At 43.0% G+C, this 18,689-nt stretch overlaps 1 protein-coding gene across 2 annotated transcripts in view; it reads right to left on the bottom strand.

The window, feature by feature from the left end:
* The window catches only part of TRANK1 (tetratricopeptide repeat and ankyrin repeat containing 1), an 82,130-nt gene that overhangs the window by 58,236 nt on the left and 5,205 nt on the right, over positions 1 to 18,689 (bottom strand). For both annotated transcript variants that reach the window (XM_079795160.1, XM_079795159.1), the window contains exon 2: positions 866 to 997. In XM_079795160.1, the coding sequence (XP_079651286.1) occupies positions 866 to 997 (132 nt within the window). The remainder of the gene's footprint in view (positions 1 to 865; positions 998 to 18,689) is intronic.

The following is an 18,689-nucleotide window of genomic DNA, read 5'->3' as shown; positions in this document are numbered from 1 at the left end:
TTATAGTAACTTGTTACAGCAGCAACAGGAAAGAAACTTACACAATAATAATACTAAGACACTTTGTACCTTTACACACTCATTCTCTCATGTGTTCAGGGGATGCTCAGAGGCTATATGACGTGTGCTATCAATACAGATTGAATGTAGACGCAGATGTGAGAAGCCAGATGTCTTCTACTGAGACAGACATTAAAAGGATTTATGAAAATGTAAAATGTGCCAGTCTCCTCACCAAATTTTTTTCTTTGGAAAATATAGTTATTTTTCTTTAAAATATGTTACTTATATTAACGTGTAATGGATTTCTTACTGATATTTTTATTTAGATGAATAAACATATACTGTAAATTTCTCTTAGTTTCAAGTTCTGACACAGACTTAAAACCTACATACTGACAGCTAAAAACCTACATAAACAAAAGCTCCATGACTCTAAGCATTATCATAATACGAAAATGTTTGGGAACAGGTCCACTAGAAGTGAAGGAGCAGGGGAAGAGGTGAGCCGCATTCCTGAGTGGCGAGCACTGTGGCCAGGGGGTATAGGCATAGGTACTCACGAAGATGAAATGAATGGCAACTGAGAAGTTTGGAGACTTCAGTCATCCCAGGAACTCTGATCCCGTAATCAGACAGAAGGGAGAGCTTTGTAATGTTTATCAACAGTCCCTTAAGTTTCACTTTCCATTTCCCTTATTACTCTAATGTATTCTGTTCAATTTCTGAGCTGACTCTAGAGATGATCAACAGGAAGTGAGCGAGAAGAAAACAGAAACTAGGCCGTGTGATAAATGACAAGAAAATTTAAGCAACTGAGTTCCCTTTTACTTAAAAAAGGTGGGAAGAAAATACGAACACTTACCCCCACTGGTATAACTGCAGGAGAACCTGGATGGCTTCATCGTACTTTCTGATGGCCAAAGAGAAGTTCCCATTCTTAAAAACTTGGTTGCCGGATTCTTTCAACAGCTCAGCATAAGTTGCCGGGTCCATCCTGCGAGGAAACATAGCAAAGGGCTGGCTGCCAGGCCTGCAGGGGCCTCGGTCCCCTTCCCATCTGCACTGCTGAGAGCCTGGAGAGGCAGTTTGTTAGTTCTGGCTCCACCCACCTGTGGAGGGCACACCCTAACAATACTTCTTGCCATCATGGGACCAGATAGAGTCTGCCCAGGTCACTTCTTCCTCAGTTCTTTTCTGACCTCAGGAGCAGAGGCCAGAAATATTCCATTTAGCCTGTGTTAATGATCAGCTCTGCACTGGGCAAGGAGGCTGCTGCCAGGCGCAAGACAGCATAAAACTGGTAGGTAGTTTGGCTCAAGAAGTGGCAGCGGTTCCTATAACTGGCATGATTATTATGCTCTCATTTACCCAGCGCTATGCCCATAAGGAGGCACTGTCCCCACTGTTCAGTTGAGGAAACAATTCTCAAAGAGGTTCCTGCCACTTGCCTTAAGATCTGCTAATGGCATTTCCCAGTTCAGACCCCAAATTCAGGCTTCTGCTCTTGACCACTATGCCACATCACCTAACGGTACAAGCAAACCTCAGCTGAGGGTCCTACTCAGAAAGGGGAGTGTTGGAAGCCGCCCATTGTCCTCACTAGCAGAGAGGTGTGGACAAGGAACCCGAAGGCTGGTCAACCTTGAAGCTCTGAAAGGTCAGAGCCAACCACCCACTGTTCAGTTGAGACAATGGTAGCTAAAGCAACTTCCACCTTTTAGTTTTATGTGAATTCTTGCTGATTGGCTATTATTGGAATTGCCAGCCTAAAGGCTATGGGTGTATCCCACAATCTGAATAAAAGGGAGAGCAAGGCCAGAGCGGGGTGAAGTCCTTCCCCTTGAGTTGGGCTCCCGCCTGGCCCCCAATATTTCCAAATTAATTTCTAGTCTCTTTCATTTGTGTTCGGCCTCCTCCAGAACCAGAACCCTGAACCTGAACCACACGGGACGTGTGGGGGGACACTCACAACTGGCAGCCCAACGTAGGGTACTTGCAGGGGAGGAGGAGGAGGCGCAGTTCAGAAAGCCACAATACACAAGGGACTAAGTCACAGGGCCACCATATCACTGCCTCTCCCGTCCTCCTCCCTGCCTAAATCACTATAAAATAAGCGGCAGAGCACCCGTGTCTGAGATTTGTGCCTGATTTTGCCTTGGCCTGCTTACTCGTCTCTGCCTCACAAGAAGCACATGGTTCTCTCAGGTCGTGACTTTCTGTTTTATTCATTTTGTGCCTCTATGGCCTAGCATATAATGGGTACTTTAATATTTGTGTGTAATAGATTTGAATGCCAGACCCAGAGGTTGTCTCTCACTTCCGTGGCCTGGGTAGTCGGAGAAGTGCTTGTAGCCCTGTCCACATGATGGGCCTCAGGAGAGGAGCTTGGAGAGCCTCGAGGAGGTAGGGGAAGGGGGAGAGGGGGGCAGCAGAGAGCCTTTAGGATTTCCTCCTCCCAAAATACCAGTGGGAAAGGGAAGGCAGTGGGGGAGAGCTTAAATATGAGGCTGATTCAGGTGTTTGCAAATGCCATGTACCTGTGGGGATGTACAATCCATTGGAGGTCTTACTGACCAACACAATTCTTAGACAGATAATAATTCTTATTTTTATTGTTTCAAATCTTTTTTTTTTTTTTATCCTCACCTGAGGATATGCTTTCACTGATTCTAGAGAGAGAGGAAGGGAGAGGGAGATAGAGAAACATTGATCGGTTGCCTCCCACGCATGTCCCAACAGAACCTACAACTTTGTTATGTGCCCTGACTGGGACATTTCAACCAAATGAGCCACACTGGCCAGGGCTAGTTTCAAATCTTGATGAGGAATTTCGGGTCAGGGAAAGCAGACACATGCAGAAGTAAGTGATGGCTTATTTTAAATCCGCCTGAGCTTATTGGAAATGGGGTTTTTTTAACTGAGCTGCATTCCTCAGGCAGAGCTGTAGCAGAATGAGGCACATGATTCGTAAACAGTCAGAAGGCAAAATTCCACCTACATTTTTCATTAAATAATCTCTCGATCCTATGGCTCGCACATCGACACACAGATGACTTTGAACAAGAAAATAGTTACAGAGTTGATTGACTAGAGAATAAAAACATGTTTCTCTTTCAAAATATTGTCAGCCATAAGTCCCATACATATTTTAAACTTGGACAACTAGAAAAAGGAAATCGCTATTAACAACTAACAACAGCCCTCTTTTGTAAATACCTTTCCACCCCAAGAAAAGACCAACACTCCGACCAAAATGTGTGAGGTCCTAAATAGACAATTCACAAGGAATACAAGGAATGGCTAAATATATGGACAGAGGATAAACAGGATCACCCTCACTAGTGAGCAAGAAATGAAAAATTAAAACAAAGTATCATTGGAAAATAATTAAAAGAATGACCCCCCAAGTGTTGGGCGCTGTCATTTTCTGCTTACAGGGAAATATACTGGATCATGGATAGATTTAGGCCCGTGGGTGTTTGCCACAGTGAAAACTGGAAATAACCCTTAATGTTCCATAACACGTAATGGATTAGAGTCAGTTGTAGGATATCCGTCTGGTATAATATCATGCAGTTATTTTTAAAATCATGTTGCAAAAGAGCATTTAATGATAGGCTAAGTTAGTAAATAAAAAAATCAAGCAACAGAAAAGGATGTATAATCCCAAATTAAATTTTAAAACCATATAATATATTGAAAATATGCCAAAATGTGAAGTCACACCATTGAAATTAGGCAGGGTTTTAATTTTCCAACTTCCAATTGCTCTACACAGTACCGCCTTAATAATCAGACCATAAGTGATTTTTTTACAGGTGTCTACACTCTGCAGAATAAGCCCCACCCTTTATTCATGTTGCTTCTAATGCTGCTCTTTGTTCATTCACTTATTAATTCGATTAAGCTGGTATAGGCGCCCAACATCTCTGAGTTGGTCCTTCTTTATACCTCACAAGCTGCCTGCAGGCATCTCAAAGTGGGGGAGGGAAGTTAAGGGGGTGGAAGCCATTGTCATCAGCTTGCATATTCTTAAAACCTTGCATATGTCTGCCCCAGTTTCCCCCTTGCTTATTTCTGCAGTAATATATATCTCTTGTTGACAAAGCCTCGGGCACTTACTGGAGGCGCTAACATGTCCTTCTGGGCTCTCCTCAATGCAGGATTCTCAGCTACTCTCATTCTCTCCACGGGGCCTTGTCGTCACGGGTGATCATCTTTTTGGCAAGTGTGAAGGCATTCTGGTCGTCACCAAAGCCCTCATTCTCAGCAGCCTCCCTCAAAGGCAGCCTCATTGGATGGGGGCCTTTCTTTTTTTTTTTTTTTTTTAATATATTTTATTGATTTTTTACAGAGAGGGATAGAGAGTTAGAAACATCGATGAGAGAGAAATATCGATCAGCTGCCTCCTGCACACCCACCACCGGGGATGTGCCCGCAACCAAGGTACGTGCCCGCAACCAAGGTACGTGCCCTTTGACCGGAATCGAACCCGGGACCTCTCAGTCCGCAGGCTGACGCTCTATCCACTGAGCCAAACCGGTTTCGGCATGATGGGGGCCTTTCTTGTGGGAAACTCAGACTCACCATCTCCATTCAGGGTTTAGCTCTAACAAATGCCCCTCCACATTTCCATAGACTCAGGTCCTGTTTATGGTCCTAATTTTTCCAGGAAAGATTTCCAGATACTAGCTACAGGATCTAATGTCTTCTAAATATGGAGGACACACAAAAAACAAACACAGCAAAAAAAAACACAAAAATATAAAAACAAATAAATATGGAGGACATATTATTGAAACCTCACTAGATGGAGCCCTATTGCAGGCTGAGCAATCAGTGAGACTAAGCAAATCTGAGCATCACACCCCCAAATTCTCCAGTTAGCCCCCAATGGGCTTCCCCCACTGTGCCTTCCAAAACACTGCTTGGTTTTGCTCTAGAACCTTCTATCTGGCCAAAATTCACTGGTGAGCTATTTGGTACTCACTGGGCTGAAGTCCTGATGTTGACCCTTCAGCCCCGAGAGGTCCGGTTGCTGGAACTCAGTGATAGGAAGCCTGTGAGTTCCATGACCCCCAGATGGGGCCAGGTCCGTGCTTCCCAGCATCAGTGTCCTTGGCAGTGGAGTATGGTTCTCTACTCTTTAGTTGGTCAGCTGGGGAGGAAACTCTCTGATATCCAAAGTCTTTAACCTGGTCCTGCCTGTGCTTCGGCTTAATCTTAGTGGTAACAGCATCACACGTGGTTCCCACTCAGCCATTTCCTAGCTGTGAAACTATGGGCACATTACCTGACCCCTTTGAGCTTCACTTTTTTTTGTCAGTAAAACAGGGCTGACTTAAGCGTTAAATGAGATAGTGTAAGTTATGCACAGAGTGAGCTTAACTCAAATAGAAACACCCCCCTCCCCCGCCCCGCAATTGCTCTAGGCCTGTGCTGTCCAATATAGAAGCCACTGGCCCCACATGGCTAGTCTACATTTAACTTTTTATAAGTTCATACCCCCTTCACCCATTTTTCTCAATCCCCACCCCCACCTCTGGCAACTACCAATTTGTTTTCTATAGTATTGAAGTATGGTAGTAGAAACTGCTGTTTGGGTTCTGTACTTACTTGTATGCTAAAACAATAGAAAGTTATTTTGATTTTCTGAACTTATCTATGCTATCCCAATACTCCCATTGATGATGGTTTGAATGTCCCATTGATTGTGATCTCACAGGTCATCGAAGCACATTCTTCTGGGACCCAGGACAGATCAATTATCCTAAATTGTCTTAGTAGCTACAGATAATGCATTCCGGTTAACTCAGTGGTCCAGGAATCTGGACAGCACAATTATTCTAAATTGCCCCGGTGGTCCCAGATAATGTGTTTCTGTTGATTCAGTGATTCATAGATACTTTAGATAACTAACTTGCTCAGTTTCACTTCTGTAAAAATGCTTTTCGCAAAACAGGTTCCTCATTCCAGACCCAAGTATGTAACCGATACCTTTGTGATATTCTGCCAATATAAGCCAGATGTGGCAAGCTGTTCGGGGCTGCGAGATTTGGAGCTTTAGCCCCTCGTATGCCGCCGGCCTTTAATAAATGACTCCATAATTCGACTTTTTGAGGCGTCCTTTGTAAGATGGGGGTTACACTACAACAGTATAAGCTTGGGTTGGTTTGTTGGTTTGTTGGTTGATTTTAGATTCCACATATAAGAAAGATTATATAGTATTTGTTTTTCTCTGTCTGACTTACTTCACTCTGAGGTCCATCCATGTTGTTGCAAACTTCAAGATTTCGTCCTTTTTTATAGCTGAACAGTATTCTTTATCCATTCATCCATTGATGGACATTTAGGCTGTTTCCCTATATTGGCTACTGTAAATAACTGCAATGAACTGCAATGAACAGGGGGTGCATACACCTTTTCAAGTTGGTGTTTTTGTTTTCTTTAAATAAATAATCAAAAGTGGAATTGCTTTTTTGAGGAACCTCCATACTGTTTTTCATAGTGGCGGCACCAATTTATATTCCCACCAACAGTGCACGAGGGTTCCCTTTTCTCTATGTGCTCACCAACACTTGTTATTTCTTGTCTTTTTGATAATAGCCATTCTAAAAGGTGATAGCTTATTGTGGTTTTGATTTGCATTTCCCTGATGATTAGTGATGTTGAGCATCTTTTCATCAGAGCTTCTGTCCATTTTTAATCAGATTATTTGTTTTTTCTGCTTTGAGTTGTTTGAGTTCTTCATACATTTTGGATATTTGCCCCTTCTCAGATATATGATTTGCAAATATTTTCTCCCATTCAGAAGGCCGTTGATGGTTTTCTTTGCTGTACAGACCCTTTGTACTATGATCTAGTTCCATTGATTTATTTATTTGCTTTTGTTGCTTTCCTTTCTGGTATCAGTTTCAAATGCTCATCACCAAGATCTACGTAAAGAAGCTTACTGGCTGTTTCCTTCTAGGAATTATGTGGTTTGAGCTCTTACATTGAAGCCCTTAATCCATTTTGAGTTAATTTTTGTGTATGGTATAAGAGAGTGGTTGAGTTTCATGCTTTTGCATGTGGCTGTCCAGTTTTCCCACCATCATTTATTGAAGGGACTGTCCTTCCCCCCAGTGTATATCTTGGCTCCTTTGTCATACATTAATTGACCCCATAGGCATGGGTTTATTTCTGGGCTTTCTATTCTGTTCCATTGGTCTATATACCTGTTTTTATACCAATATCATACCATTTTATTTACTATTTTAAGTAACATTTAATCAATGTTATCAAAACAAGACTCTTTAAGGGCTTAACTGAAGAACTCAAAAACAAAATATTTTCTCTGTGCTTACAACTATAATAAAAATTATTAACGTCAGAATTGGGGTGGGGTGGGGTGGAGTTATACTCCTCTAGAAACCAAGAGTGAGCTCTTACTGTTATGTGGGCAAACATCACATGTTTTCATGTGCTTATATTTCTGCTTTTTCTTGATATCATCACGTCACAGGGGAAAGTGAATTGCCAACCCAGGCTTTTCATTTCTAAATAAGATTCGTCAGTTACATTCTCATTATAGGGAAGAATGCTCTTTACCTCTGCCTTAGAACACAGAAGGCTCCATTGTTAGTCCATTTTTTTTAACTGGGTGGTCTATTTATAAGATGAAATTATTAAATGCAAGTGATAATAATTTAACATAATGACAATAGGCTTAAGCACCAACTACAGACTTTACTAGTTGAAATGTGGCCTTTATCATACAATCGCCTTTAATTTCAATTCTCATAATAATCCACTGAAGCGCATGATTCTCTGGATTCCATATGTGCTCCTCATAAACCAGAGAACTTTGGAGAATTGAGGTCTTTCCAATAAAGACAAACCTGAGGAAGGTGATTGTTTTATTTTATTCTTACGAGTCGTTTTATTCTTACAAGAAGCCCCATGAAATAGGTATGATTGTATCCCCATTTGACATATAGGGAAAATGAGGCAAAGAGGGGTTAAGCTACTAACCATGGTCACACAGAAAGTGGTAGAGCTGGAATCAAACCCAGATGGCCTGACTGGCTCAACTACATTCTGGAGGGCCACGACAGAGGCCAAAGGCCAGCACCCAGTTAAATCACTACAGTATGTGATATTCTGCCCAGCACCGAGCACTCACTCCCCTGCCCTTTCAGTTTTGATAATGATGCAAAAACTAAAAGATAAATAGAGACAGTGTCACAGCTGCAGGTTTCACAGCTGTCACATTGGCTTTCAGCAGTTTCACTACGTTCCTAAAAGAATTCAAGGTCCAGCTGTTGGGAGGTGTCTTGGGCTGCCTATCTACACCCAAGGAAGCAAAAGCAAAAAAAATACAAATGCACCAAGTAGACTTTGAAACAAGCACGTTTGAAGGAAAGCAGATCCAGGTCATTGTGGTTTTTATTGGTCATTGTGTGTATGCACAGGAAATTGTGTAACTAACTTATAGGAATAGAGCAACAACTACCAACAGGAGTGGGCTCGGGGCAGCTGAAATGGGCAGCAGAGGGCTTTACCTTCATACCTTATCTGGGTACTACTTGAAATCTTGAAAGCAAATTAGTTTCCTTTTTTGGTTTTTGGTGGTTTTATTTTTTTTTTTTAATAAAATCCTTTCCAAAGACCCTAATGCAGTCAGTGATCCAAGATCAACTCTGGAATGCTAGGGGGAGAGACAGTTCCAAACCGAGACCAGAGAAAACAATTCTCAAAGCTGACTCCTTCCTACTCCCCACAGGAAGTCAGCCAGGATAAGAATCCAAAGTCAGACTCATTCTGGGGACTCCAATTTGTTTTCATTGTTTTTCTTTCTTTCTTTTTTTTCCCCTTGAGGGGAAAGGGAAAAATGCAGGAGGAGAAGAGTAGGGATTTTCTTAAGAAACTTACTCAAAATCCTTCAAAAGGCCTCCGGAGAAGTCTGAAGCTTTAGGCTCAAGACTTTTCTACTTAGGTATCAAAACAGGACAAGAAAACACAGATCACCTGCCACTCCACCTCAGCTGTTTCACCAGCCTGCCATAAGCCTAGGGCTGTCCCAGTCCATCCACCCTCCTTCAGCCATCAACTTTAAATTATTCTGTCCCCACTTAGAGTCTCATTAGCCCCCAACCACACACAACACCAAAGTCAAGTTGGTGATGCTAAAACCAGCTGACAAGTCTGGCTCTGTACTGCCCTTGTAAAATGTACATCCTGAAACTCATATTCCCAGCAAAAAGTAAGTATCATAAATAACGGTCTACCAGGCAGGGTCTCTTAACTGGTTTTAAATCAATGCCTCTTTTGATGAAATTTTCACACTCACTCAACACACAGGTACCTCAGAATACTCCAATTTTAATATTTATATAGCATTTATCCTGTGCTAGGCTCTGGACAAGGGGGTTGACTGAGAAAGGACAATCACTATTCCCATCTTTGAGAAGCTTACTGTCTGTTAGCGAATGAACATTAAATAATCACACATGTCTTATAGTTAACAGATTTTCCTTCGTAAAAAGAAAAAGAAAAAGTAGAGGGTATAAGGAAGCATGTAAAGGAGATTATAACATAAACTGTAGGAGGAAGGCAGGTTTCTCTTAAAAGTGATAGCTAAGCTAAGATCTGGAAAATCGGTCATTAGTCCAGTGAAGAGTATAGGTAGGTGTCCAGGCAAGAAGAACAGTATATGCAAAGGCTCCAAGCTTCACAGTTCAAGAACTGTCAGGTGGGTGGGGAACAGAAGTGAGGCTGGAAGAGTAGTAAGGGCTCCATTAGATAGATGAGCTGAGATCTTGAGGGCCATCAGAAGGTCTTGGAATTCATCTTAAATGCAACTGGGAAAGCAGCCCTGTCCCTTACAACGTTCTATGATGATGGGAATGATCTATTCTGCACTACCCAATATGGAAGTCACTAGCCACTGCGTCTATTAAACATTTGAAATATAGCTTCTGCGACTAAAGAACTAAATTCTTAATTTTACAATCTACATATATAAAAGGCTAATATGCTAAGTGTCCCTCCTACCATCCAACTAGTAGCTATGATGCGCACTGGCCACCAGGGGGCAGACACTCAATGCAGGAGCTGCCAAGCTGCAGGGATTAGGCAGCGGCAGTTCTCAGGTGACACACCCCGAAACCAGAGAGGAGGGAGCCTGATTCCTTGCCAGGCTATGCAATTCCACCTTCAGCCGTGGGTTATGTTGTTGCTGGGGCACTGTTAGCCCCAAATCTGGTTTACTGCACACTTGTGTTTGCGTCCCACACCCTATACAACAGCAACTTTGCAGAGTGCTCTCTCACACTCTGGGACCCCTCGGGGGATGTCAGAGAGCCGGTTTCAGCCTGATCCCTGCAGGCCAGGCCGAGGGACCCCACCTGCTGGAGGGACACGCCACGGCATGTCCAGCCCATCTAGCCCAGTCCCTCCCGGCCGGGCACCTTCTAATTAATTTCCTTTCAATGTGCATGAATCCGTGCACCAGGTCACTAGTTACATATAATGAAAAGATACATGTAATAGGGATGTCCTAACCCATTTCCTTGGAAAGGCCAAATTTATTTCTTTTAACATTGTCACTGAAGTAAAATACAGTAATGTGCATTATATACAGTAATCTTGGGTGCTCAGATCAGTGAATTTTTAACCCATGTAACCTCCATCCAAGTCAATATATAGCACATTATCATATATTGCCCCTGTCTCGTGTAAACACTACCTTCACCACTATTTTGATCTCTAAACTATAGATTAGGTTTATCTGTTCCTGAACCTCTCAGTCACACTGGGAATTCTTGAGTCTGGTTTCTTTCCTTAAACATTGTATGTGTAAGACTCACTAATGTTACTGTATGTATCAGTAGTTGATTTATCTTGTTGCTGTGCAGTGTTTCATTGCATGATTTATACTAGAATTTATCCATTCTACTGATGGATGTTGGGTTGTTTCCAGTTTGAGGTAATTATGAATAAAGTTGTTACAAACATTTTTGCATGTGTCTTCCAATGAATATATGTCTGCATTTCTTTTGAGTACATAACCCAGGGGTAGAATCGCTGGGTCACAGGGTACTATACAGTTTTTGTAGATAATACCAGTTTTACTCTCAATAGCAGTGTGTTGGGAGTATAAACTGCTAACATTTCTCAATAGTAGGTATTATCAGTCTTTTTCATTTTAACCAATGTGGTATCTCATTGTGGTTTTAATTAGCATTTTCCTGATGACTAATGATGTGTGCTTTTACATAAAGACATTAGCCACATGAATGTCCTCTCTTATGGAGTGCCAAAAAGACCCAACCCTAAAAGTAAAGGGTTATTTGTTTTGTTTTTAATAAGTAACCATAGATGACCACATGCCAGACCCACTTTAGCTTATTATTTAATCAATAATATCACTACTTGGCAGGAGGGAGAAGAGTGGACTCTGGCCTAGACACCCAACAACCATTACTCAACTGAACAGCACACAAATGATAACAAGCTCAGGAAATACATTTTCTAAAGTAAGTGGCTAGTGAGAATTCATTGGATTCTAGTATGATAGCATGGTGCCACTGTGAAAACTAAAAACAGGTTAAACTTTTACGGCAAAAACTTGAAAGTTGGCCCTGAATATCGATCAGTGGTGTTTATAACTCAGAAAGTTCGACACTACCCATTTTGCTACAGTGAACCATCCTGGGGCCTTCAAAGTAGACTAACTGGACCCTAGTTGTGTTTCTGTTAGCACCCCCTTCCCCCCAGAGCTATTGTCCTTATGGGGAGCCCATCCCAGCCCTAGTTCCTGAGGGTCTGATGAGCAAACCCTATCTCCCTGCCAGGGACTGGTTCAGGACTGGGTGTGGGACTCAGTTTTGGCCCCTGAAACTTAGAGATGTTTGTTAGAGGCTCTGGGAACACTGTTCTCACTCTTCTGAATAAGCTTCCAGGAGCAAACCTGCCTGCCACGTGAGGCACCGGCCAGTGTAGAAGTGTGGCTGTGAATCTCAACACCGCACGTGCAGGTGTGCAGCCCCAACTTCAGCCTGAGGATGAAGCCAACACCAAATGGAAGAGGCCAGAGCCCAAGGAATCACAGGACAAGACGTGGGACCACTGGTTTGAGAGAATCCTGAGGCCTGCCTTATGCATGTGGCTATTTACATTTTAATCTAAAATGACTAAAACTGCCCGGCCGATGTGGCTCAGTGGTTGAATGTTGACCCATGAACCAAGAGGTCACCAGTTCGATTCCTTGTCAGGGGATATGCCTGGGTTGTGGGCTCAATCCCCAGTGGGAAGCAGCCAATCGATGTTTCTCTCTCATCATTGATGTTTCTATCTCTCTGTCCCTCTCCCTTCCTCTGTCTCAAAAAAAAAAATTAATAAAAACATATTTAAAAATAAGTAAATAAAATAACTAAAACTAAACTCAGTGGAAAGCTTCAGGTCCTCAGTCACTCCTGCCACATTTCAAGTGCTCAGTAGTCACAGGTGGCTGCATTACTTGACAGATATAGAATATCACCAGCCCTAAGAAAGTTCTATCTATACTAATAAAAGGGTAATATGCAAATTGGTGAGGACACCCTCACAGTACTGACTGAACAGCAGGCTGCATGGGGCGACAAGACTGGCAGGGGGGTTAGTGAGGGATAACCAAACGACTGAACAGCAGGCTGGGTGGGGCAACCAGGCCAGCAGGGGGGGGCAATGAGGGGCAACCAGGCCAGCATGGGGGGCAGTTGAGGGTGACCAGGCTGGCAGAGGGGACAGTTGGGGGCAACCAGGCCAGCAGGGGGGGGGGGGGCAGTTAGGGGCGATCAGGCAGGCAGGCAGGTGAGCAGTTAGGAGCCAGCAGTCCCGGATTGTGAGAGGGATGTCCAAGGTGTCCCGGATTGGAGAGGGTACAGGCTGGGCTGAGGGAACCCCTCCCGCTCCCTGCACGAATTTCGTGCACTGGGCCTCTAGTTGGGAGAATAAAGTTCGAGACAAAATAGTAACCTAGGTGCAACATCTGAAATATTATCTTCTACTCGGTGAAAGATATAGCCTTTATTGTGTGTGAGAGTGGTAGAATTGAGGGCTGTTGCCCCAAACCTTGGTGTGCAGAGTCTCTGCCCAGGGACTGGATATCCCCACCTTTCTTGCACTACTCTATTCCCACCACTGAGCATCGTGCCTCTTTCTAACCCACACAATATCTAACACATAGAGATGAATAATATCTGCAATCAGGGTTAGAAGTTCTCTTGGAATTACTTCTGCAGCATATTTTGGATAGAATGTGGGGCCACAGGTCATGCTGAGTGAACCCAGCCACATCTCCCCCAAGCATCTCTTAGTGCTCGCAGTAGGACAACTAGAAACTAGGTCATTGCTCCATAGCTTCCCCATAAACACAGAACCTTCCGTTTCTACCCTACTTATTCCATTAACAAACAGAGCAAAGCCCTGCAAAGGCAAGGTCCAACCTAAGAAAACTGCTACTGACCTTGTAAAGCAAGCATTAAGAAAACTTCCTGACATGATTTCATAAAGCAACTTGTGTTTTTCTTTATTTGAGAGGAGGACAAAATAGCTGTATTCTGCTGTTGCAGCTTTATCTCTGCTGAGTAACTGTTTAGAATTTTCGATACAGCCAACTCTAAAGCCCTGTTTCCCTGGATATTCACATTAAGACCTGACTCACCTCAGAATGACTCACTCTTGTCTCTCAAACCAACCAGTATTTCAAAAAACATGTTTTTTGTTCAATTCCAGATCATAAGTGGAACACTTCACTATGTGGAGAAAGGCAGGAAGAGGACTCCTGGGAAGGTTAATTATATTCACACAGCTTTACAATGTAATGTTTATAGGCTTAAACTAACACAGGAATAAAATAACCTGTATCTGTTCAACCTGAGGGGACAGACACAGATTTTCAAGGGAAAAACAGGTAATACAAATTTTAATGAAAAAATATGTAAGCATAGGTATATATAAAATTCTCATAGCTTTTCTTAAAAGCTTCTAACAGAATATCCAATAATACTCATAAAACTGAAAGACTTACATGGATTAAAAAAAGCGTTACTCAAAAAAAAGTCTTGACTTTTAAAAATACTCAATGTTTCTGTTTGAGCAAATTCACTATTATAAAATGTCTAATCTCCATATTAATGAATTCATATTTTCAACAAAATTTCTATTTAGAAAACAGAATGTTTAAGATTAGTGAAAGAATTCTCAACTTCATCGAAAAGAATAAACAAGCCAGAATAGCCAAGATATTTTTAATAAAAAAAGAAGTATTAAGAGAAACGTTTTCTCTACCATTATAAAATGCATCTCAAACATATCTAATTTTAAATTGTAATACTAACGTAAGAGTAAGGAGATCAATGGAACAAACAGAATATAAGGAAATAATATATACTATAAAAGAATTTCATCTATGATAAAGGTGGCTATTTAAATTGATAGAGAAGGAATGAATCAGTTTGTACAACTAGCTAGATATTTGGAATAGAAGTTAAATTTCTCCTTCACACCATGTTGTAGACCAATAATGGAGACCTCTCATCCGCCTCCCCTCCCCCTGCCCCAAAATGTCAATGCCCTCACCCCCAGAACCTGTGAAAAATTTACATTATATGGCAAAAGGGACTTTGTAGATGTAATTAGGACTACAGACCTTAAAATAAGGGTATTACCCTGGGAGATCAGGCGAGCCCATTCTAGCCACAAGAACCCTTGAAAGCAGAGAACGCCCTCTGGCCGGGGAAGAGAGCTGCTAGGGGAGAGGAGGGCGGGAGAAGGCGGATGGGAGAGGCGCAGCAGCAGATGTGCATGAGAAAGAGGGCCCATCAGTGATGCCCTGAAGATGGAGGTGGCCTTAGAAACTGAGAAGAGGCTCACGGAACCTCAGCCCTATAGCCACAGGGAACTGGACCCGGCCAGCAACCTGAATGAGCCCGGAAGGGGATTCCTTGCATTCTGTTCTCTCTAGGAGCTCAGCCAGCCAGTACCTTGATTTCAGCCTTGTGAAACCTGCCAAGCCAACCCAGACTTCTGACCTACAGACTGAGATAATTACATAATTCGTGTTGATATAAGCCACTAAATTGGTGATCATTTGTTATGGCAACAATAGAAAACGAAGAGACATCCTATACCAAAATTCGTTCTAAATGAATGAAAAAATGTTCATGTAAAAAATAAAAACCACCACAGTGATCAACCAAAGAACTTGTATGCATATATGCATAACCATGGACACAGACAATAGGGTAGTGAAGGCCTAGGGTGGGGGGGGGGGGGGGGCGGGGACGGGCTAGAAGAGTAGACATATGTAATACGTTCAACAATAAAGATTTTTTTAAAAATAGAATGATAGAAAATTTTTAAGAAAACACTACAATGCCCTAGCCCGTTTGGCTCAGTGGATAGAGTGTCGGCCTGCAGACTGGGGGGGGTCCCGGGTTCGATTCTGGCCAAGGGCACATGCCCGGGGCTTGATCCCCAGTGGGGGGCATGCGGGAGGCAGCCAATCAATGATTCTCTCTCATCATTGATGTCTCTATCTCTCCCTCTCCCTTCCTCTCTGAAATCAATAAAGAGATGTATTTTTTTAAAAAAGAAAACACCACAGCATAAATTGTTTGTCTAAACACTATGTTGTACACCTGAAACTAATATGAAAATAATACTGGATGTCAAGTGTAATTAAAAAGTAAAAAAAAATTTAAACCCACAGTAATAAAAAGAAACAAGCTGCTGACACACAGCAACATAAAGAAGATGAAAAACATTATGTTGAGCAAAAGAAACCAAGCTCAAAAGAGTATGTACTGTGATTCCACTGAGATAAGGTTCTAGAACTGGCAAATATAAGAAATCGAAGAGAGGGGAAGGCTACTGAATGGAAAGGGGCACGAAAGCATTTTCTGGGGGATGGAAATGTTCTCTATTTTGACTGGGGTGATGGTTCAGGGTAATGGTATCGGCGGCGGCAGCCCCTGCATGTAATTTGAGTGTAAACCCTGCAACATTTACAGAACCTTTGCTTTGTTGACTCAGCAGAGAAAATATTTGTTAAAAACAAAGCCCTAATATTTGCCTGTTTTCTCAGGGCTTTCCTGAAATGACCAGTCAGTTAAGCAGCTAAGAGAATCTGGGAGACTCAGGCCTTGGATGAAGGGAGGGAGGGATGGAACATCTGAAAAGGGCCCCAACTCTTCCTTCGGGATTGTTCCTGGTCCCAGGCCCTAATAGACCCTTTTCAGAGGGAGGGTGTACCCTGGGAAGCAGCCTCTGGGATGGCTGCTCAGCTCACCACAGAGGCCTTCTCAGAGGAGAGCGAGGTGCCCAGAGGCAGGCCCTCGGGTGTGATGTGTGATCTGTGATCTGTGCCTCCGACCTGCAGGCAGGAGTGTTTGAACTTTAGGAGAAGTTCCTTCGGTGGTGGCACCGAGGCAAGAGGCTCCAGAGGAGGGTGGCCTTGCCCCATACCCTGCGAAAAAGCCACTTAGGGGCGAGGGAATACGGTGCCTAGCAACAGGAGAGGCAGAAAGAGGGATGCCACTGCCTCTGAGGCCCAGCGGCTCCCCTGCCCCTCCCCTAATTATCAAAGTCATCAGCAGCCTTCCAGAACGTTCCTCTTTTTGCCTAAGTAGTTTTGTTTTTTCTTTCATTCACTAGAAACAAAAGGAGAGTGGAACGCCTACTTCACCCCTCCCTACAATTTCACATCAAACAAGGTTTTTATTAAGGGTGCCCTGTGCCAAGTCTCCAAAGCTCCATGCTAGCTGGACCTTTGTTTTCCTGCTTTCCCCAGTAGACTGAGCTCTTAAGGCAGGAACTGCATCTTACCATGTCTTATTATTTCTGCAACCAGAGGGCTCAGCGGTGTTGCATGAATAAATGATTTTCTGGCTTTTTAGCAGGGACAGATGATTAAGCTGGAGGATGGGAAAGGAAGAATTGTTTGCAGGGCGGGTGGGGAGGGAGGTAATTTCACTGGTGGTTTTGGATTTCTGACCATCTCCTGGAAAGCCAAGAAATGCTTAACTGTCATCCATTCCCTTGGAGGACACACATTTAATAAAAGCCAACCACGCAAAATACAAACCAGAAACCACCAGATAAATCCAACCAAAATAAAACTGCCAAAGCTGCCAGCTACTTGGGGAAAACAATGCAGAAAGATGTTTACACATTTATAAGTACCTGTTGAAAATTCAATGGTCAGCAAATAGTGCCACATATTCCCATGTGAAATTATAGTCCCAGATATTCAAAAATGCTCAAAGCAAAGCATAATCCCGTAGATTAGTTTGGAGCTGGCAAACGGTAACATTTGTAGACAAAGAAAAGAAATTGAAAGGAACCTAATTAGGGTTGCCAGCTCTTTATTTTGCTAAATAAGAACACTTTTTAAGGTGTACCATCTTCTCTCCCCATAATTTCACCAAAAAAGGAATATTTTAATCCCCCCCCCCCCCCCACAAAAAAGGAGGAAAATGTAAAATCAGACTAAAGAAAGCCATTCTCAAGGAAGGACGAGCTAAGAAGCTTATAGCACATGTTAGTCTTGGACAGTGTGCAGATGGTTCGGACCTTCAAAGGCAGATGTTCCAAGTCCCTAAAACCATGCCAGGCCCCTGGAAGATGCTCAAGAAATATCACTAAAGGGCAAGGATGGATCAATTTCAACTCCTGGTTCTGCAGTGGAGTCTCAATCACAGGACCTCCAAAGAGAAAGGCCGTAAGGAGGCCTCCCTCCCAGTTGGTGGCTAGTGATGGGCACAATTTCTCCTCAGTGTATGCCACAGACTGGCATTTTCCCATTTTGCTATTTGAATGAGAGTAGTCCCAGGCAGCTGCATGATAACAAGATTTATTGAGCACTTACTATGTTCCATATACGAAGCTCTTCTTGGGCATTTGCTCATTGAATGTCCCTAACAACGCCAGTGAGAGATGTATAATTATTATCCCAATTTCCCAGGTCAGAAAACAGGTTTAATCAAGGTGGAGAGACTTCTCCAAGAAAGGCACAAATCCAAGTCCGTACCAAAATCAGTGTTCACAAGCCCTAGGACAGACAAGGTGAACACAGGGTGAGGAAAACTGGGGGAAATAGGAAGGATGGGCTTTAAAATTAAAACCAAATCCCCAAAGAAAGCCCAAAAAGTCAGCATTCCACACTCTGCCTCAAGACAAACAAGGAAGTTAAGCATCAGCCAGCACAGGTTGCTCATCAATCCTGACTCAGTATCTGTGCTAAATCCAGGCTGCCCAACAAGCGCCATATTCCTTTCGTATTCCCACTCTCCCTAAAGCATCTGAGAGCTACAGATGATTGTAAAGTTTGGGGCAGCCCCACAGAGGGTGGCAGCCCCTGAACAAAGGTGCTTTCTCATTCACAGGAGAACTTGAGTTGAATAATAGCAGTCCAGCCATCCTCCCCTCCAGATCTCTCCCCATGCCCCTCTGCGATGCTTTAAATGCTGGTTAATGGCCTCCATTTCACTTCCCACCCTCAAGACCAGAGTAATCTACTTCTCCCTCAATCTGAATGAAGGGCAAGACAACCCAGCAAAGAGGCTAAAACACCATCCACTGTAACATGGGGAGGATCCAGAGGTGCCAGGAAATCCCCATAAACAAAGCAGTCTCCCCCAGACAGGAACTCCTGAAGGGCA

The sequence above is a fragment of the Cnephaeus nilssonii genome (assembly GCF_951640355.1).
Source record: "Cnephaeus nilssonii genome assembly, chromosome: 17".
NCBI lineage: Eukaryota > Metazoa > Chordata > Mammalia > Chiroptera > Vespertilionidae > Cnephaeus > Cnephaeus nilssonii.
Note: the sequence above shows the minus strand (reverse complement) of the source record. Positions and strands in the feature narration are given on the sequence as shown.